The sequence below is a fragment of the Panulirus ornatus genome, chromosome 1, assembly GCF_036320965.1.
Source record: "Panulirus ornatus isolate Po-2019 chromosome 1, ASM3632096v1, whole genome shotgun sequence".
In the NCBI taxonomy this organism is placed as follows: domain Eukaryota; kingdom Metazoa; phylum Arthropoda; class Malacostraca; order Decapoda; family Palinuridae; genus Panulirus; species Panulirus ornatus.
This window is the reverse complement of record NC_092224.1, coordinates 72171752-72194789: the sequence shown is the minus strand read 5'-3', so window position 1 is coordinate 72194789 and position 23038 is coordinate 72171752. Positions and strand designations below refer to the sequence as shown.

The following is a 23038-nucleotide window of genomic DNA, read 5'->3' as shown; positions in this document are numbered from 1 at the left end:
TCCCCCACCCTATGATCCACTTCCGCTTCCATGGTTCCATCCGCTGACAGATCCACTCCCAGATATCTAAAACTCTTCACTTCCTCCAGCCTCTCACCATTCAAACTCACCTCCCAATTGACTTGACCCTCAACCCTACTGTACCTAATAACCTTGCTCTTATTGACATTTACTCTTAACTTTCTTCTTCCACACACTTTACCAAACTCCGTCACCAGCTTCTGCAGTTTCTCACATGAATCCGCCACCAGCGCTGTATCATCAGCGAACAACAACTGACTCACTTCCCAAGCTCTCTCATCCCCAACAGACTTCATACTTGCCCCTCTTTCCAAAACTCTTGCATTTACCTCCCTAACAACCCCATCCATAAACAGATAATGCCCCTTATTTGGTGTCCCAAGAGATGCTGCAGTTTTTCTAAGAGAAATCGTATCAAACATGTAATGCCTACTCCCTATAACCCTTCTTCTAATGGAGTGGCAGAAAGAGCAGTAAGAACATTGAAAGAATAAAGAAATCTTATCATGACAGTTTAAATCTGGAGGTTTTTGCATAATCAGAGGAAGGCTGTCCTCTGTGGAGCTGGTAAGACACCAGCTGAGCTGATGTTTAACAGAAATTTCAAAGTAACTACAGAGTTAGTCAAGCATGAGCCACAGAAAAACAAAATATTAGCTCAGTTGAGTGATAGTGCTTGTTGCGATGAAAATAAACTCTACCAGTTAGGTGATGCAGTATTTCTGAAAAACTATGGAGAAAGAGAATCTTGGGTAAAAGGGAAGTCTTTGAAGTGTTAGGATTAAGGAATTATAAGGTTCATGTATGAGATTCTAGAAATATTGTATGGAAGAGGCATGCAGATCAAATCATGCACAGATTTCTAGTTTCTCATGGCCAAGATGCTTCAACCATGCACAGATTTCCAGTTTTCATGGCTAAGATGCTTCTGAGGATCTGTTTTCCAATAGTCTGCCAAATGGAAACTGCAGTTTCCCTGCAAGAGATGGTGATACAGGATAAGGGGTTATCCCAACGGTGGTTAGTTCAGGCCATGAAGCTAGGAAAGAGAATGATTTCCATCATCATGATTTAGCAGGGCATGTCAATGATGAGCCCAAATCTCATGTAAATGTATCTTTGCCTCAGGCACTAGTACTGAGATGATCCAGAAGAGTGGTGAAGCCCCCTGATAGACTTAACCTCTGAAGTATGTCTTTTGTGTCTCGTAGTATTTGATTACACAGTTATTCATGTTTAAATGGAATATCAAGTTTTTATACTATTTTTTTTCTACAACCATAGTATTATATTTTTTAGAAAGAATGACTATTTAATTTTTGGTCAGGAAACAAGGAAGGGGGGAGAAGTCTTGTGTATTGGTATATACTCAGGATACTATCATTATGATACCCTGTTGAAGGACTGAATACTCCACTATGATCATCTTTTGTTTAATGTTCCAGTACTTATAAGTGGACTAGTGTGTTAGCTATGATTTTGGCAAAGAATAAACAAGCAGACCATAGGCTGGACCAGAATGTGTCTTCTTATAACCTTGGGATATGCCTATGTTACTACAACAACCCTCTACAGCTGAAAATCTAGTAGCCTAAGTGTCTGCTACACCAGATGTATCAGTCACAACTCTAGTCCCAGGTGTTACTTGTATAAGCAAAAATGAAAAAGACAACAACCCAGACAGAGTACTACTTCCAGAATTGAAAATAGTTAGAAGTGCATCAGGGCTTTTCATATTAAAGGCAAGAATAATGTAAAACATTTGGTAAATGAATATTGAATCATTAGAGATTTTTATGTTTGTTTAGTAAAATCTTGTTTAACTACTTTGTACTTGGTTTACATTTATAAAACAGTGATATATTTTGTTTAGTGAAGTATCAAAAAGGTTTTCCTATACCAACTACAACTGGCAGGTCAAATCACTAATCCAGAATGGTTTTGGTTCCAATGTTGCTGGAAAATCAAGATTCAACCTGTACTTCCATTATCTAATGAAAATAAACAGTTCTTGACTTGACTGACTGTCCATTACTTGTAATTACATTTTCTAAAATCATACATACCAATACATTCAGTTCCATTAGGTTGCTGGCCCTCAGAACAGAAACACTGTGGTCCTTTATCTGTTGGTTTACAACCATACTTGCACCCTAACGTCTGACACTGCCCAGTATCATCTGAAAAATAAGGTTCTAAGTTGAAAAAATACTAGAAATATATGTGGCAAAAGAACAAAAAAATATTTCTATACCTTAGGCAGTGCCCTGTGAGCATGAGGGAAGCAAAAAGTGAGGACTGCATCAGCACTTAAGGGGACCTAAACAGACTACAAAGTTGGCCTGAAATTTGGTTGATGAAATTTAACTCAAGCAAATATAAAGTAAAGAGGATGGAACAAAGCAAAAGAAGGCGTCAATATGATTATTAACTAGCATATATCAAGCTTCATGATTCTATGTGCATGAGAAGTATTTAGGAGTTGACACTGTCCCTAACTTGTTGCCAAAGTCCCATATAAGGAGAACAGTTATGGAGCTAAACTGTCTGCTGGTTCTACGGTTTGGTCATTGCACCTAAAGAAGTACAAAGAGCCCATGGGAAAGGTCCAGAGGAGATTAGTGAAGATGGTGTCAGGATTAAGAGAGCTGTTACTGGGAAAGGCTGGAGACTATAAAGCCACCCACATTGGATGAAAGAAGGGGGAAAGATGAACCTGATCACAACCTCAAGTTCTTAAAAGATAATGATGATGTGGAGAGTTCTATGATAGATGTAGGGATAGAGCTACCAGAGGATATAACATAAAATTAAATAAAAAGCTTGTAAATAATGATGTAGAGCAACCAGAGGACATAACATGAAATTAGATAAAAAGCTTGTTAATAATGATGTAAAGAAATACTTTTATAATATAAGAAAGGTGGAAGAATGGTACAGAGCAACTAAGGACAAGGTTAATGCAGACAGAATACATAAATCTAAGAGGTTGTATAATAGAGAATGTACAAGAGATGGGGCTCCATAAGCATAAAAATTCCCTCCTGTACAGTGCAAATAGGTAAAAAAAAAATCTGTTATAGTATTCGTGCAGTGGGAGATAAAAACACCAACCTACACCCAAATAGAGTATACCCATGAGGATTCACTCCCTTTGACCATAAAACATGTGAAGCCTGTTGATACTCATTCACAGGGAATCAATAATATACATCAATATTCTTGAGTCTGTGATGTCACAGCACAGCAAGAAAGTTACCAACAGACAACCATCACCATCATTCCCTGAGCAATGAAGTCTAGGGCCATTCATTGCTCAGGAGATAAGAAAAAACAGAAAACAAAATGAAGAAAGGAAGATAAGAGAAGGTAAGGATGCTCATAGACCTCTGAACATGGTAGGGATGTGGCTCATCATCTTCAAAATCTACATTTCTTATCTATAGACATAGCCCTATGAGCATCTATGTGCATGCTCCACATGAGAGAGAGAGAGAGAGAGAGAGAGTGTGTGTGTGTGTGTGTGTGTGTGTGTGTGTGTGTGTGTGTGTGTGTGTGTGGGGCACACCTACTGCAACACATGGAAGATTCAGATCTAAATAGGGATAATGTCAAACAGTGTTTGTTGCACTCCACAGACCCCTCTTGCTAATCTCATCCAAAAAGAGGTTCCTCAAGAATGCCAAGGTAAAAACCACTTTCCTTACCCTATGTAATCTAGCAAACAACCCTGGCTGTGAATAGAGTACGATACGAACTTCATCTAAACACATATGTACCTTGAAAAGAAAGGCTTAAAGGATCAATGAAATCTTTCAGGGTCTTAACTTGACATACAGGATGAAATTCCGATGGCAAAATTTTCCAAAACCATACCAACATAATTTTATTCCCAGGTTTAGCCATCTCATATCTTCTCAGAAAACAAACTAAAAGAAAAATCAAACCTATTGATTCAGTTATAACAGATTCCTTTGACTCTCAAAAAGACCTAAGAAGATTTCCAAAGTGACTGGCATTGTGTCTGAGTAGATAAATAAACATTATGTAAAAAATCATCTCAACCCTTAAATGCCAGATGTCATCATAAGGTGATTTAATCAGCATGCACAGGGAATTATTGTGCGAATAATACATATATATATTATACATATATAGCAAATGTATTTGAAAAAAAGTATCTATCTATATTTATGACGCCTATTCCAACTGGGACTCCATCAAGGGGGTGGCCATGGCAATAGAGTCTCCATAACTAGTGAACTTCAGTGTTGCTTCTTAGCCTTTATGCCTCAACCTTAACAGGCCCACTGGCAGAGGGCAATTCTAGCACAGTGTTTGTAGAGGCTACCTAATGTTCCTACAATCTACTACTACCTAATGCTCCTGCCATCTACTTCAACCTTATGCTCCTGCTGAAATATTCCAAGCTACTACTATCCCTGGGGACTGGGGAGAAAGAATACTTCCCACGCATTCCTCTCATGTCGTAGAAGGCAACTAAAGGGGACAGGAGCGCGGGGCTAGAAACCCTCCCCTCCTTGTATTTTAACTTTCTAAAAGGGGAAACAGAGGAAGGAGTCACGCAGGGGAGTGCTCATCCTCCTCGAAGGCTCAGATTGGGGTGTCTATATGTGTGTGGATGTAACCAAGATGAGAAAAAAGGAGAGATAGGTAGTATGTTTGAGGAAAGGACCCTGGATGTTTTGGCTCTGAGTGAAACGAAGCTCAAGGGTAAAGGGGAAGAGTGGTTTGGGAGTGTCTTGGGAGTAAAGTCAGGGGTTAGTGAGAGGACAAGAGCAAGGGAAGGAGTAGCACTACTCCTGAAACAGGAGTGGGGGGAGTATGTGATAGAGTGTAAGAAAGTAAATTCTCGATTAATATGGGTAAAACTGAAAGTGGATGGAGAGAGATGGGTGATTATTGGTGCATATGCACCTGGGCATGAGAAGAAAGATCATGAGAGGCAAGTGTTTTGGAAGCGGCTGAATGAATGTGTTAGTGGTTTTGATGTACGAGACCGGGTTATAGTGATGGGTGATTTGAATGCAAAGGTGAGTAATGAAGCAGTGGAGGGAATAATTGGTATACATGGGGGGTTCAGTGTTATAAATGGAAATGGTGAAGAGCTTGTAGATTTATGAGCTGAAAAAGGACTGGTGATTGGGAATACCTGGTTTAAAAAGAGAGATATACATAAGTATATGTATGCAAGTAGGAGAGATGGCCAGAGAGCGTTATTGGATTACGTGTTAATTGATAGGCGCGCGAAAGAGAGACTTTTGGATGTTAATGTGCTGAGAGGTGCAACTGGAGGGATGTCTGATCATTATCTTGTGGAGGCGAAGGTGAAGATTTGTAGAGGTTTTCAGAAAAGAAGAGAGAATGTTGGGGTGAAGAGAGTGGTGAGAGTAAGTGAGCTTGGGAAGGAGACTTGTGTGAGGAAATACCAGGAGAGACTGAATACAGAATGGAAAAAGGTGAGAACAAAGGATGTAAGGGGAGTGGGGGAGGAATGGGATGTATTTAGGGAAGCAGTGATGGCTTGCGCAAAAGATGCTTGTGGCATGAGAAGGGTGGGAGGTGGGCAGATTAGAAAGGGTAGTGAGTGGTGGGATGAAGAAGTAAGATTATTAGTGAAAGAGAAGAGGCATTTGGACGATTTTTGCAGGAAAATAATGCAAATGAGTGGGAGATGTATAAAAGAAAGAGGCAGGAGGTCAAGAGAAAGGTGCAAGAGGTGAAAAAGAGGGCAAACGAGAGTTGGGGTGAGAGAGTATCATTAAATTTTAGGGAGAATAAAAAGATGTTTTGGAAGGAGGTAAATAAAGTATGTAAGACATGGGAGCAAATGGGAACTTCAGTGAAGGGGGCTAATGGGGAGGTGATAACAAGTAGTGGTGATGTGAGAAGGAGATGGAGTGAGTATTTTGAAGGTTTGTTGAATGTGTTTGATGATAGAGTGGCAGATATAGGGCGTTTTGGTCGAGGTGGTGTGCAAAGTGAGAGGGTTAGGGAAAATGATTTAGTGAGCAGAGAAGAGGTAGTAAAAGCTTTGCGGAAGATGAAAGCCGGCAAGGCAGCGGGTTTGGATGGCATTGCAGTGGAATTTATTAAAAAAGGGGGTGACTGTACTGTTGACTGGTTGGTAAGGTTATTTAATGTATGGATGACTCATGGTGAGGTGCCTGAGGATTGGCGGAATGCTTGCATAGTACCATTGTACAAAGGCAAAGGGGATAAGAGTGAGTGCTCAAATTACAGAGGTATAAGTTTGCTGAGTATTCCTGGAAATTTATATGGGAGGGTATTGATTGAGAAGGTAAAGGCATGTACAGAGCATCAGATTGGGGAAGAGCAGTGTGGTTTCAGAAGTGGTAGAGGATGTGTGGATCAGGTGTTTGCTTTGAAGAATGTATGTGAGAAATACTTAGAAAAGCAAATGGATTTGTATGTAGCATTTATGGATCTGGAGAAGGCATATGATAGAGTTGATAGAGATGCTCTGTGGAAGGTATTAAGAATATATGGTGTGTAAGGCAAGTTGTTAGAAGCAGTGAAAAGTTTTTATTTAGGATGTAAGGCATGTGTACGTGTGGGAAGAGAGGAAAGTGATTGGTTCTCAGTGAATGTAGGTTTGCAGCAGGGGTGTGTGATGTCTCCATGGTTGTTTAACTTGTTTATGGATGGGGTTGTTAGGGAGGTGAATGCAAGAGTTTTGGAAAGAGGGGCAAGTATGAAGTCTGTTGTGGATGAGAGAGCTTGGGAAGTGAGTCAGTTGTTGTTTGCTGATGATACAGCGCTGGTGGCTGATTTGTGTGAGAAACTGCAGAAGCTGGTAACTGAGTTTGGCAAAGTGTGTGAAAGAAGAAAGTTAAGAGTAAATGTGAATAAGAGCAAGGTTATTAGGTACAGTAGGGTTGAGGGACAAGTCAATTGGGAGGTAAGTTTGAATGGAGAAAAACTGGAGAAAGTGAAGTGTTTTAGATATCTGGGAGTGGATTTGGCAGCGGATGGAACCATGGAAGCGGAAGTGAATCATAGGGTTGAGGAGGGGGCGAAAGTTCTGGGAGCATTGGAGAATGTGTGGAAGTCGAGGACATTATCTCGGAAAGCAAAAATGGGTATGTTTGAAGGAATAGTGGTTCCAACAATGTTATATGGTTGCGAGGCGTGGGCTATGGATAGAGTTGTGTGGAGGAGGGTGGATGTGCAGGAAATGAGATGTTTGAGGACAATGTGTGGTGTGAGGTGGTTTGATCGAGTAACTAATAATAGGGTAAGAGAGATGTGTGGTAATAAAAAGTGTGTGGTTGAGAGAGCAGAAGAGGGTGGTTTTGAAATGGCTTGGTCACATGGAGAGAATGAGTGAGGAAAGACTGACCAAGAGGATATATGTGTCAGAGGTGGAGGGAACGAGGAGAAGTGGGAGACCAAATTGGAGGTGGAAAGATGGAGTGAAAAAGATTTTGAGTGATCAGGGCCTGAACATACAGGAGGGTGAAAGGCGTGCAAGGAATAGAGTGAACTGGATCGATGTGGTATACCGGGGCCAACGTGCTGTCAATGGATTGAACCAGGGCATGTGAAGCATCTGGGGTAAACCATGGAAAGTTGTGTGGGGCCTGGATGTGGAAAGGGAGCTGTGGTTTCGGTGCATTATTACATGACAGCTAGAGACTGAGTGTGAATGAAAGTGGCTGTGGTTTCAGTGCATTATTACATGACAGCTAGAGACTGAGTGTGAGTGAAAGTGGCTGTGGTTTCGGTGCATTATTACATGACAGCTAGAGACTGAGTGTGAACGAAAGTGGCCTTTGTTGTCTTTTCCTAGCGCTACCTCGCACACATTTGGGAGGAGGGGGTTGTTATTTCATGTGTGGCGGGGTGGCGATGGGAACGAATAAAGGCAGACAGTATGAATTATGTACATGTGTATATATGTACATGTCTGTGTGTGTATATATATGTATACGTTGAGATGTAAAGGTATGTATATTTGCGTGTGTGGACGACGTATATGTATATACATTTGTATAAGGGTGGGTTGGGCCATTCTTTCGTCTGTTCCTTGCGCTACCTCACTAACGCAGGACACAGCAACAAAGCAAAATACATAAATAGATATAAATATATATATCCCTGGGGTAAGGAAGAAAGAATCGTACTTCTGTATTCCCTGCATGTCATAGAAGGTGACTACAGGAGATGGGAGGGGTTTTGAAACCCCCAGCCCTTTCTTGCATTTCTATTTTTAACAGTAGTATCAAAGAAGAGGCCACACAGGGTGCTCATCCTCCTTGAAGGCTCAAGATGGGGTGTCTAAATGTGTTTGGATGTAACCAAAATAAGAGGAAAGGAGAGACTAGTGGTATGTTTAAGGAAGGAAACCTGGATGTCCTGTCTCTGAGTGAAATAAACCTCAAGGATAAAGGAAAAGAATGGTTTACAAATTATTTAGGAGTAAAGAGGGGTTGGTGAGAGGACAAAAGAAAGGAGTAGCACTGCACCTAAACAGGAGTTGTGGGTGTGAAAGATTGTAAGGAGGTAAAATATAGACTAATGAGGATAAAAATGAAAGTGGATGGCAAGAGATGGATAATTATTAGTGCTTATGCATTGGCAATGAGAAGAAGGATCATGAGAAGCAAGCGCTTTGGAAGGAACTGAGTAAGTGTGTCTGTAGTTTTTATATAAGAGACCAGGAGTGAGTTATGGGTGGTTTATATGTGGTGATTAATGTCATAGTTGAGGGTAAGCATGGGGTATTCAATGCTAAGAATGGAAATTGCAAACAGCTTGTTGAGCTGTGTTCTGAAAAAGGACTGGTGATTGGGAATACCTGATCTAAAAATAGGGACATACACAAGTATACTTACTGAATAGGACATGGTCAGTGGGCATTTTTGGATTACGTCTTAATTGATAGGCAAGTAAAAGAGAAACTTTTGGATGTAAATGTGCTGAGAGGGGCATCATAGGCTTTTACATGGTTTAATGTGGATACTTCGAATGCCCTGGTTCAGGCCACTCATAGCGCATCAACCCCTCTACATCACATCATTTCCATTCACTCAATCCCTTGCATGGCTTTCACCTAAACGTTCAGGCCCCAATTGCCCAGAACGTTTTTTCACACCTTCCTTCCATCTCCAATTTGGTCGCTATATTCTCCTTGTTCCCTCCACTTCTGACACATATATCCTCTTTGTTGACTCTTCCTCACTTAATCTCTCCTTATGTCCAACCACACCTTTCTCTAACCCTTTCATTGCTTACTCAATTAAATCACCTCACACCACATAATGTCCTCAAACAATTAATTCCCAATACACCCACTCTCCTCTACACAGTCATATCTAAAGCCCATGTCTTACATCCACATCATAATGTTGGCACTACTATAACTTCAAACATATCCATTTTTACCCTAACAGATACTGATCTACCTTTCCACACATTCTTCAGTGTTCCCAGAGCCTCCATCCCTTACCCAACTTCCATGGTTTCACATGCTGCCATGTCCATTCTCAGGTATCTAAAACAATTCACTTCCTCACTTTTTCTCCATTCAAACTCAAATTCCATTGAACCTATCCCTCAATTCTGATAAACGTAATAACCTTGCTTCTACTCACATTTATTCTCAACTTCTTCCTTTTAAACACACTTCCAAAATCAGTCACCAACTTCTGCAGTTTCACACTCAAATCTCCTACCATTGTTGTATCATCAGCAAACAACGACTATTTCACTTTCCAGGCCCTCTCATCCTTTACAGGCTGCATTCTCACCCTTGTCTCCAAGATTTTCACATTTATCTCCTTCACCATCCCATCCATAAACAAATTAAACAACCATGATGACATAACATAATGCTGCCACAGACCAGCCTTCATCTACAACCATTCACTCTCCTCTCTTACTACTTGTACATATGCCTTACACCCATAATGATATCTTCTCTGCTTCTAGCACCATTCATACCCCACTGTATACAGGTGCTCCCTGACTTACAGTGGTTCAACTTATGACTTTTGACATACGATGATGTGACAGCAATATGTATTCAGTAGAAACCGTACTTTGAATTTTGATCTATTCTCATGCTAGCACTATGCGATACAATACTCTCTTGCGATGCTGCAGCTTCCAGTCAGCCACACGATCATGAGTGCAAACAACTGTTACTCTACAGTATACCGTGTTGCCAGTATTTTTTTGACCTTGTGTTTTTGCATCCCATCATTTTTACAAAATGCCCATGTGTCTCCTGCCTCTGGTGAGAAGAGGAGGAGGAAAGCAATTACTCTTGAGATGAAATTAAAAGATAATTGCCCAGCATGAAGTTATACCCGAGGCACCAAGAAAGTTCACAGTAAAGAAACACTATTATGAAATAGGCTTTGTGTTAGTTGATTTTGTTCAACTGTAGACTAATGCAAGTGTTCTGAGAATGTTTAAAGTAGGCTAGGTTAAGGTATGATGTTTGATAGGTTAAATGTACAAATGTATTTTTGTCTTGCTATATTTTCAACTTACGATGGGTTTATCAGAACATAACCCCCCATCATGAGTCGGGGAGCATCTATATTCTTAAGCTTTTCCACAAGGAATCTCTATCAACCCTATTATATGCTTTCTCCAGATCCATAATTGCCACATACAAATCCATCAATTTCTCTCTATATTTCTTACACACATTCTTCAAAGCAAAAACCTGATTCATACATTCTCTACCAGTTCTGAAACCAAACTGTTCATCCCTAATTAGATGCTTTGTACATGCATTCACTCCTCTCAATCACAACTCTATCATATAACTTACCAGGTATGCTCAACAAACTTAAACCTCTGTAGATTGGACACTCCCCTTTATCTCCCTTGTCTTTATACATGCATTCCAACAATCCTTAGGCACCATATCCCATATGTGAGGGCAGTACTTCATTCAAGGACAGATCAATCCTTTGTATAAATGGAGCATCTGATCAGAAGAAAAGAAATTTCAACATCCAAAAAGGACTCCCAGGTTCTTCAAGGCAGATGTGACTATTTCTGAAATGTGGGATTTCCAAGATAGAATGGATATTACAATAATACCAAGTATGTTTATAAACAGAGAGCAAAAATGGGTATGTCTGAAGGAATAGTAGATCCAACAATGTTATACGGTTGTGAGGCATGGGCTATAGAGAGGATAGTATGGAGGAGGGTGGATGTGTTGGAAATGGAAAGCTTGAGGACAATATGTGGCATGAGGTGGTTTGATCAAGTAAGTAATGCATGGGTAAGAGAGATGTATGAAAATAGAAAGAGTATGGTTGAGAGAGCAGAAGAGAGTGTACTGAAATGGTTTGGACATATGGAGACAATGTGTGAGGATAGATTGACAAAGAGGATATATGTGTCAGAGGTAGAGGGAACAAGGAGAAGCAGGAGACCAAACTGGAGGTGGAAGGATGGAGTGAAAAAGATTTTGAGCGATCGGGGCCTGAACATACAGGAGGGAGAAAGGTGTGCAAGAAATATAGTGAACTGGAATGATGTGGTATACAGGGGTCGACGTGCTGTCAATGGACTGATCCAAGGCAGGTGAAGCATCTGGGGAAAATCCTGGAAAGGTGGGTGGGGCCTGGATGTGGAGAGGGAGCTGTGGTTTCAGTGCATTACACATGAAAGCCAGAGACTGACTGTGAATGAATGGGGACTTTTTGCCTGTATTCCTGGCACTACCTCACTGAAGCAGGGGATAGCGATGCTGTTTTCCTATGGGGTGGGGTAACGACAGGAATGAAGGCAAGCAAGTATGAATATGTACATGTGTATGTATGTAATGTTTGTGTATGTGTATGTATATAAGTGTATGTGGGCATTTATGTACATAAATGTATATATGAGTGGGTGGGCCATTCTTCGTCTGTTTCCTGGCACTACCTCACTGATGCAGGAAACAGCAATTATGTATAATAAAATAAAAAAGATTATGTTTATATGTATATGTGTGTATATGACTGGATTTGGCCATTCTTCATCTGCTTTCTGGTGCTACCTCTTTACCATGGGAAACAGTGTTTAAGTATAATAAATAATATGTAAATGCTTATTGAGTCAAGAGGTGGAATTACATAACCATCAAAGGAGAGATGAAAGTTGAGGAATTTTTGATACAGATATTGGAAGACAATGGGTCTTGGAGGAATTAAACTTAACCAGATTTTGTCTACCCCTCTGAGATATCCAGTCCAAATCTGAGTTTATAAAAGATGTGTTGAGACGAGATGCAGATCAAGTGAGAGAAAGAGGAACAGAATTAAAAAATACAGAAGAATGAAGTGCTGAGCAGTCAGTGTATGAGTGCATTTGGTTATTTGTGGAAGAGGGGGAAATTAATGATAAAAAGGAGAAAACTGTAGGGTACAAAACAAAACTTTGTGGGACACCACTGTTGATGGAAAATGAGAGGCAGGCTAATCCACCAACAACCACAGAGATAGATCAACCAGGGAGGGAACAAAGTGGGGGAAGGAAGCTACAAGAGGGGACCTTAGAGATAACAGCCCCATGCCACACCCTGTCAAAAGCTCTGGATATGTTAAGAGGAACCACAGAGGATTCTCCAGAAACTTTCAGCAATGATGACTAGACATTAGTAAGATAGGAAAGAATATCACCAGTGGATCTCACCTTATGAAAGCCACAGTGGTGAACAGAGAGAAGACTGTAAGATTCAAGATGTCTAAGGATATGGCAGCTGAGGAGGGATTCATAGATTGTGGAAATGGTAGATGTCAAAGCAACAGGACACTAGTTTGAAGGTTTAGAACAGTCACCCTTCTTAGGGTTGGGATGTACCAACACATGCTTCCAAGGAGAAGGAAAAGTTTTGTTTTTCAAACAGAAACAGAACAGGTGAGCAAGCACAGGTACAAGTTTAGGAGCATACCCTTTCAGTTTACAAGTATGGATGCCATATAAACGTTGTTTGTGTCTAGAGAAAAAAAAAATGCATTTATAACAGTCTGAAAAGATATCATGGGGAGGGGCACTGGACTAGTAAGAGGAACATCAAGGGGTGAAGAAATGTTAATTCATTCAAAGTGGAGTTAGAGGAGATATGAGAACCAAAGAGAGCTACTTTGTGTATGGGAAAAACAGCTATCATACTGTTAGAATGGAAAACAGAAGGAAAAGCTGAGTGATAGAAGTTGTTAGCAATGCCCTTCGCTAAAGACAGGTGAGGTTATAGCACTTCCTCTAAATAAAGGAATGCTTTGCATTGATTGCAGGCAGTGATAATGCTGAATGGGACTCAAGGGAGGGAGAGTTTTTCCAAGCCTGATATGCCTGATCCCTTGCCTGAATGACCTCAGAACAGGAATGTTGAACCATGGATTGGAAGAAGAGGTCATCTTGAAGGAAGAGGGGATAAATGCTTCCATTCCTACAACAACAGCCTCTGCTATTTGTTTGGCATAGACAAAAGCATCATCATAAGTTATTCCAGTCAGCTTTGTTGAGGTACCATTTTTTATGCTTAGATACAATTATAGGTACACCACGGATCGATTTTCTGGCAACTGATGGTTCAGCACCTCCTCTAGTTCGGACAAAATTGCGTGACAACTTGAAAGTACCATGGCCACCAAACTAGTTTACTGGGCAGTCACAGATGGTGTTGTGTGTAGGGCACGCTTATTTACATTCTTTACACTGCACTCATTGGTGGTGATACCGCAATTCTGTGAAATTCTTAGCTTATATTGCTTAAATTTAGCCCTAGCTATGGCTTCTAAGACATATGAGAGTGTCAGTCGTGGTGTCAAACATAAACACCAGGCCATATCGATCTAAGATAAAGTAGTTCTGTTGAAAAAAATGGGCTGTGGTGTTTTGGTGCATAAGCTGTGTGACATTTACAGTATTGGTTCATCACCTGTTTATGATATAAAGAAGCAAAGGGAGAAAATACTGAAATTCTATACAGACAGCGATTCCAAGAAGCAAATGATGATTAGAAAAATTATGAAAGATGGTAAGAGTACTGAGCACAATTGAGTAATGATGGAATGATTTCGACAGCATTGGAGTGATGGAGTGGACTTGTCAGGTAGCATAATAATGGACCAGATTAAGTTGTTCCATAAAGAACTTAAATTACAACATTAGCATGACTATAGAAGGATTCAAACAGGGGCGTATCTAGGGGAAATAGCACCTATGGCAAGCACTGAAATTGCGCCTATCCAAACATGACACCAATATTTTTTATTTTCATCACCTTTGCGAAGGAGATTATGCTTTTACCGGCATTTGTTTGTTTGTCTGAGCAACTTTCAACAAAAGTTATGAACAGATTTTGATGAAATTTTCAGGGAAAGTCAGAAATGACACAATGATCAATTGATTAGATTTTGGGAGTGATCATTGTCTGGATCCAGGACGCCATTACAGAAATATCAACTTTTGTGAATAACTATTGAACTAATAATGACATCAATGTGATTGCAAATGCCAAATATATGTTTTCATGGTCAAGAAATCTAAATCTTTAAGATCCAAATCACTGCCTGGATCCAGGGCACCATTACACCACTGGCACCCCCCTTCAAGTGGCGCCCAGGGGACCTGCCCTACCTGTCATACCATAGATATGCCACTGGATTCAAACAATATAAGGACAGACTTACCATCCTAGGGTGCTCAAACATTTGATATTTGTCAATTTTAAATTTCTAGCAGTCCATGGTGTACTCAAAACACATGGGAGATGTATAATTAGTGGGTTATAGGTGTGTTGATAATTACTATTATGTGACCACGGTTGGTCTAGCAAAATGGTTAATCCAACAAGGTTTTGGAACCAACAGTGCCGGAAAATCAGTGGTGTAACTGTACAAGAGTGTGACCACATGAATCAATTATGAGCAAGAGTGTGTAATTACAGTAGGATGGATTACAGGTGAAAAACATATCCAAAATATTAGGAAAATCATGTGATCACAGCTGTCAAGAATATGGGCAGGGTGGGAAACAATTTTCTCTTGATCATTATGAATGAAGAATGTAAGGGCTTCCATTCCCCCACCATCCAACCATTCCCTGAGGTGAACGTTAAAATACCATTAGTACAGGATCTTGGCTTGTGGGTGAGAGGATGCCACATTCTCATGGCAAAGTTAGACAGTCAAAGAAAGATACAAAATTAGTAGAATTAGGAGAGCAATAGACAAAACTGAGGAAAAATGTGATAGTTAGGAGAAAGACCGTGCATTAAATAGCATGAAAGTTCGGGGACTCAAGGTCTTCGAGGCCCTGAGGATGATGAACAGTTAACTATGGACTAACTACCTAGACCATGATTTGAGCTAAAGAAAGAGTGACCCCAGGCAGCCACTACACCACAGTGATCACTGAGTAAAGATGTGTCAAAATGTATGTAAATATGTGTAGGTATTAATCACAGAGTGTAAGGAGTGTCACGTGAACGTGGGTCATGAGGCTTACCCTTCCCCTCCCCCTACCACATGACCTCTGAGAGGGGAATTACACATAAGGGCTATTTCTCGGCCAAATATGTCATGTTAGCTCACTTATTTCTGCATATCCATAAAGTTAACATTCATTTCTTTCGAAAGTAGATATAAGAATCATTACTGAATTTGCATCTGAAGCTTATACCCCTGATCTTCTACTAACTCCTCCTCACCCCTTCTGCTATCCCTTCCTGAGGGCTCAATGAATTAACTGTAGCACCAGAGTATGGCCAAAAAAAAGTTATATTAGCTCATTATTTTATATGCAACTCTTACATGTGTTTACTTTAAACTGGAAACAGAAAATAAGAAAAATCTCATTTCTTCTCCACATCAAGTGAAAATTTCTGTCACCCATCATGAAAGGCTTTAGCAATCTCTAAAATCATTTAATTATTAATATATCAATACCTTATGACCAATTTCTACGTAAGGGTCCTGGTTTTACCCATGATGTTTCTAAAAGGATCCTGTTGCTCACGGATACATTACTTCTATTAGCAGCAAAATGCAGAATCCTTTAGAGAGAATTTTTTGACAAACAGTAATCCGGTGATACATCCTTACCAAAGATGCCTTTTCATATGTAGTGAAACCTCCTGCATGCAAAGCCCATTCACTTCTTTGCAAAATTTATAAATGCATTTAAGCTAAAAATAAACTATGAAAATCAAATCATGAGACTCACCCCTAAATAAGGCAAAGGAGGAGGAGGATTGGCACTCTTAATAAAAACCCTAAGTTCCAAGAAATAGTGGAAAATGGACCATTTAGACAACACATAACAGGAATAATAACTGGATATGTTGTCTATTCCTTAAAAAAAAAAAAAAAAAGCAAGGCAAAGATCAAGATTAAATATAATATTTCAACAATAACAATGAATGAACAATCAGGATGGTACATGTAGTGAAACACTCACTTCTTAGGGCGAACAAAGGACTGACAGTGGCAGATTTCAATTATAAAAAGACAGTCCAGGGGAATTTGGATTCTCATAACGATAGGTAGTCATGGAAATACAAGCTTTTAGAGTGTGCACAAGAAATCTGCTATGCTAACATGTCAGTGAGCATAATAGGATGAATGGGAATGATAAACAACTGCAAGCTCTTATCTTCATACATCTTAACATGGATACTGTGATTATATATGACACTCCACTTGGTAGAAACAATAATGTAATGTTCAAGTTAGACTATGTAGAAAACAAGGACATTGACAGGAAAGAGATGAGATGACACAAGACACAAACCTCAATAATTTATATGGTATTAGACTGAGAAATGGAATTGAGTAGCCAGGATTCAATGCTCTGTATACAGAGGTTCTGTACAATCGACAATGGAGTGAAGACATGGGTAGCTCACGCCTTAAATACAAAGGGAATGGTAAGAAAGAGGAAAGAACATTCTACTAAAAAATTATCATAGAGTAAAGAAGCTTTTCAGATGTGCAATGGTGAAAATAAGACAACAGCCCAGTCAGGCAGCTTTTGCAAGAAATGAGTTCAGCAAGATAAGAAAGGAAGAACAGAGAGCCTTTGAAAAAATATTGTTGACAAGGCAGGAGATAATCCAAAAAGTCTTCATAAACTCATTAATAAGAGTCAGCTGTCATTTAAAAAGCAGCTTATTTGGCAAATGGATTCAAAGGGAAAATTGAAGAGGTTGAAGCAATGAAATGTGAGAAAATAAATCACAAGTTCAAAAGAGCTTTCACCATGGAAAAGACTATAACCCCAACACCAGGAGGAAGGAATGGGGAGATTTTGGAAAGCACCCAGATATCTAGAAAAGATATTAAAAGAATACTAAGAAGACTTTCTATGCAAGGATCACTAGTCCTAGGGAAATTTCATCATACTACATAAAGCACGTGAAATACTTTTCCAGATATCATTGGAGAAAGGCAAAGTGCCAAGGGAAGAGGTCTCACCAACAAGCGCAATTAAAAAGTTTCTTTAATAGATTACTAAAAAGCAAGTGAATGACTTTACACAGATGAGAAATTAAGTAAATGAGAAACAGCATGATTTTTGGGAAAGGACATCATGTATAACAAACCTCATAGATTTCTACTAAAGAATGAACTTCGTCTAGACAAAAGGTTAGGTAGAGTAGACCGTTTGTATCTGGACTGCCTGAAACTATATGACATTGTACTGTATGGAAGGCTAATCAAGAAGCTGGATCACCAATCAGGAATAAGAAGAAAACTCCTTCAATAGGTGACCAGTCAAAAGGTGGTGCATATACTAATATGGCATATAAGAAACGTAATCAAAGATTGCACTTTGAACGCACCTTAAATATTGTATGTATAGACAATGCAAAAATTAAACTTTTTTTAGGTCAACTATGGAATCAATTCTATGTTTTTCAATTACTGCCTGGTATGGCAAGCTAAACAGTAAAGATAAAAATAAACTTGAGAAAATTGTCAATAAAGCTAGGAAACTGGGTGTAAACACTTAAACATTAGGTATGCTGTATCAGGAATGTGCAATGAGGCAGGTGAAGAAGATCATGCAAGATGCAACCCACCCTCTACACGAAGAAGACTGTCTCTGCCTACAAAGCATACCAACAGATTCAGGAAATCATTTGCATCAAAAAGCATTCTACTCTTTAACCACCTAAAGATGCTGCAACTCCTCTGAGATATAGCTTCTAAGTGCAATAAGTGAATCTTTATGTGATATTTTATGTGGTACCTTGATGCGATATTTCACAATTTTTATTTAATAATTCTTAAGACTTTTTAAACTTTGAATAGACCTGCTAGATATAAAGAAATTCATTTTGTATTACATATCTAATTTGACAATAAAGACATCTTTAAAAGATTAACTATGAGGAAGGGAACAAAGGATGCATGTCAGACGATCCTTCTCCAAACAGGTTGAAGTAACCAACGATGTGCCACAGGATCATTATTCTTCTTAATCTATGTAAATGACCTGCCTGAGGGTATGGCATCCTACTTGAATATGTTTGCAGATGAAGCAAAGGTCATGCCTGGTGAATACCAGGTGAAATCTCCAGGTATCTTCTAACCCAACAGCCTGGGTTGGGCCTGGGATGTTAAGTTGGGTTCCTAGTCAATCAACCTGTCAGAAGCTATGACTTACAGGCTGGCTGGTGTGGCACACTTTGTAAGCACTTGTCCTGAGCACTTTGTTAAACTTTTCTGTTGTACATCCTATCGTGCTTTTGATGATAGGAGGCAAGGTTAACGTTATGAGCCTTTGGCCCTTGATGTTTAAGATGTTCCCTCTTTTACTGCAAGATGCATCTTTTGAAATTGGGGCAGCATTTTACAAGGTCTTCCAAGCCTTGTGTGCCACAGGATGTTATTTCCAGATATAAGTTGGAAACCAAACCCGGCAGGATTTTCTAGGCATATACCTCACCCGCCTGTGCTCCAGGAAGTACAGAGCCTCAGAGATCGCTTCCATTCCCAGTGAAAAGGATTGCATCAGCTTATAAGGGGACTTTAAAAACTTCAAAGTTGGTCCAACACATGGTTGATGAAATTCAACCCTAGAAAATGTAAAGTAATGAGGATGGGACAAAGTGAAGAAGACCTCACTATGTTTATCATCAAGCAAGAATTAAGCTTCAGGATTTAGTGGGTAAGGACTTAGGAGATAACACAGTCCCTAACCTGTTACCCAAGTTCTATGTTAGGAGAATGTTTAAAGAGACAGACTCTCTGCTGGAAAATATTACACAGCTTTCTAGTATATGGATAAAAATAACTACCGAGCTGTTCATACTGTACATAAGGCCAAAACTTGAATATGCTTCTCAGGCTTTGGCACTACACCCAAAAAAGAACAAAGAGCTAAAAGAGTACATCCAGAGGATGGGAGAAAAGATGGTACCTGAATTAAGGGAGCTAAGATGTAAGAAAAGGATAGAGACTTTAAATCCCCCCCCCTTATTGAGAAAAGAGTTAAGGATAACCTAATCACAAATCTTTAAGTTTTCAGAACAGACTGATGAAGTGGACATCAAACGTTCTGCGAGAGCTGTAAAGAGGTATAAGTAGTTTTTAGTGTCAGAGTGGTGGATGAATGAAAGAAAATGAATTGAGGACATGGTTAATGTAGACAGCATACATAAATATATAACAAACTGTATGATAACAGAGGCATTTTTAAGATATTGGGCTTCATGAGTGTAAAGTTCCCTCCCCATGCAGTACAAAATGGTAATTACCATTCCAAACCGGAAAACTGGAAAAACAAGAGTTGGTAAGAGGGCACTGGCCCTTGTGGCAAAGAGGTCCATACGAGCAATCATTCCTAATAACAGAGTATACTCGGAGGCAACGCTTCTCAGCGTCACCTCAAATAAAATAGTTGACAACAGGGCATCTGCACAATTCTTAAAACATTCAAGGGTAAAACACATGAATAACTTTTGTCTTCATGATTGCAAGGGAAAACAATGTTTTTTCTCAAACTAAAGATAAATGTCTTAATTCACATAAAAATCATATTGACTTTTAAAGTTTTTGTACATCTGTTCATCTTAGAAGTTAAAAGAATAATCTTGCTCTCTTTTAAGCTATAAAAATAAATTGTGAACCAAATGGGTTAAACACTAACCAAATGTACTGTCCATCATAAACTGTACCCTTCAACTTCCCTTTAATCATACATAAGGAAAGAGCCAAGGATAAGTCAATTCTTTCTTGCTGATAAGTCAATCAATTAGGAGCTTCTGTCCACCCTCCTTTCTGTATGACCCTCCAAAGAATGGTAACCCCAAAGTGTGATGCCTCTGTCCAATCATTATAGGTCCACAAGGGCCCTCCAAGCCAAGGATCACTGCTTACTGGACCACTATCCCTGAACTCTGTAAAGCTTTTTTGGGAATATCCCAACACATTTCTTTCAATTATTATAGAGAACTTCCTAATCCACACTGCCACATATTTTGACTTGTAGCTTGACTAAATTAATGCACAATCCTCCATGTTTGAAATTAACCAGCAGAAATACTAAGAGGTGAAAAGGAGCCACTTTATCATCCAGCTGGGCTGCTGTCACAAGTCTTTGTCTTGTCTGCTGATTAGCAGAGGAAAGCTGTTCAGGAACACCAAATGATCCAAGGCCAAATAAACTCCTATTCTGGAACAATCATAGATATTTCCCCATTTTATTTGAAAACTGCTTTCTGAAACATTAATAACTGAGACTACCTGAAATATTTCTTTTTTCACAAATGTACTATCATCAGAAAATCATTGAGAAATGTCAAAACTACCACTTTTGTTACGCGAACCAAAAATCTGAGACTCTAAGATTTGTCCAAAATGGCACTAATTTGAATTGTACTATTTCCTTACTCATAAGGAAATCCAAGAGATTCCAGATCCTAAAATAAAATAAGAACATTCCAGTATCTTTCAAATCCAAACTTATGGTTCACATATTTCTTCAAAGAAATTGCAGATACTTTTCACTGGGGCAGTACTGTTACCCATTCCATGTGCCCATGGGCAATCTGTCACCTTCCCCACTGTGGATCTGGGAAGGGACAGGGAAAAAGTCATATCTTTGCAAAATTCCCTTTAAAATGTATAGAATACACCATAACACCACAAAACAACAATAACAATAAAACAAAAACTTCAAAGATACAGACTAATGCTGAGGAAAGGCAAACCTTACCCTGAGTAACAGTAAGGTGTGTGTTGTCACCTTTTTGTAATTAACCAGGGGGGAGTTCTACACTTGTGAAGTTCCATCATTTGAACTTTCTCATTCATCATACATAAACCTCTGTATGTTCTCTGCATCCATAAGTTCATCATACAGTTTATTCCATTCATCTACTACAAGGAGCCTCAAGTGATGATGGGGATACACTCCTGGACATCTGTTGCAACTAGAATTGCTTATAACTCAAATCTCTGAAACCCAAAAGGGGGGGATACAATCCTGACTAATTTTTTCCCAATATTACTCTTACAGATAGATTATACTGTACTTGAAACAACATAACTTTCTACTCATAAACAAAACCACACTCAGACATGACATGATTATTTAGGTGATATTTAATGGAAACTTACTATGTGAGGTACTGTACTGAAACATGGTGATGAAGGATTTAGGTGCTGCTTGAGTGGTTTGGAGTGGACTGAGGGTTACTGATAGGGAGAGGGAGGGGCAATAAGGCTATCTACATAAGAGGTTTTCAAACTTTCTGAAGCCATGGAACCTAGTCCAAGAGGTTCCAGTATAGACATAAATGGGTCCAGAAAACAAAACAAACACTGACACATCGTATGTAGCTTCTTAAAGACACTCTTATAGCCTAGGCGAAAAAAGAAATCCTTAAAAAAAAATCATGTTTGTATATTGCATTGAGTGCAAGATAAAAAAAACATTTAGAATACATTCAATGATACTGACACAGTCATAACCCTCATGAACCAAGAAAACTAAAGCTAGAAACACTGATGAGCTCACCTGATCAACCATAGCAAGCAGTGTTTGATCATCGGTTGTGTGATTACAAGAGACGCTCCTGTTTCTTGCTGTAACTGTGTGAGGGCATCACATATCAATCTTGACAGTTGCCAATTCTCTCTAGACAATTCTGAATCTTGGATATCTCATCATTCAGAGTAAAAGATGTATTGTAAAAGTATCTCAAAAATCCCCTTAAATTCTTTTTATGTTGTCAGTCACGCTTTCATTTAAAAACAAAAACAGATAAACAGAACTTGGTGTGATGTCACCATGGTTGTTCAATTTGTTTATGGATGATGTAGTGAGGGTGGTATATGGAAGTGACTTGCAGAGAGGAGCAAGTATGCAGTCTGTGGGGGATGAGAGGACCTGGGAAGTGAGAGTTGTTTGCGGATGATACAGTGCTGGTGGCAGACTCGAGTGAGAAACTGTAAAATCTGGTGACTGAATTTGAAAAGGTGCGAGAAAGGAAGAATATGAGAGTAAATGTGAATAAAAGCGAGGTTGTTAAGTTGAACTGGGTTGAGAGACAGGTCAGCTGAGGTGTGGGTTTGAATGGATATAACCTGGAGTGGACATGGCAGCAAGTGGAAGCATGGAAATAGAAGTGAGTCATGGGATAAGTGAGGGACTGATGGTTCTAGGAGTGCTAAAGAATGTGTAGGAAGAGAGATCATTATCTGGGGGGGGGGGGGGGGGGGCAAAAACGGGTATGTTTGAAAGTATCGTTGTTCCAACAATATCTTATGGATGCAAGGCATGGGCTACAAATAAGGCTGTGTGGAGGTGGGGGGGATGTCTTGGAAATGAAATGTTTGAGGACAGTATGCAGTGTGAGGTAGTTTGATCAAGTGAGTAATGAAAAGTTAAGGGAGAGGTGTGGTAATGGTAATAAAAAGAGTAGTTGAGAGGGCTGAAGAGGGTGTGCTGAAATGATGTGGACATAAGGAGAGAATGAATGAGGAGAGGTTTGATAAAGAGGATTAAT

The 23038-nt window shown here is 39.5% G+C and overlaps 1 protein-coding gene across 1 annotated transcript in view; it reads right to left on the bottom strand.

Annotated features, from left to right (window-relative positions):
- The window catches only part of LRP1 (LDL receptor protein 1), a 1167923-nt gene that overhangs the window by 894213 nt on the left and 250672 nt on the right, over positions 1-23038 (bottom strand). The window contains exon 5 of the mRNA XM_071663699.1: positions 2088-2201. Within this exon, the coding sequence (XP_071519800.1) occupies positions 2088-2201 (114 nt within the window). The remainder of the gene's footprint in view (positions 1-2087; positions 2202-23038) is intronic.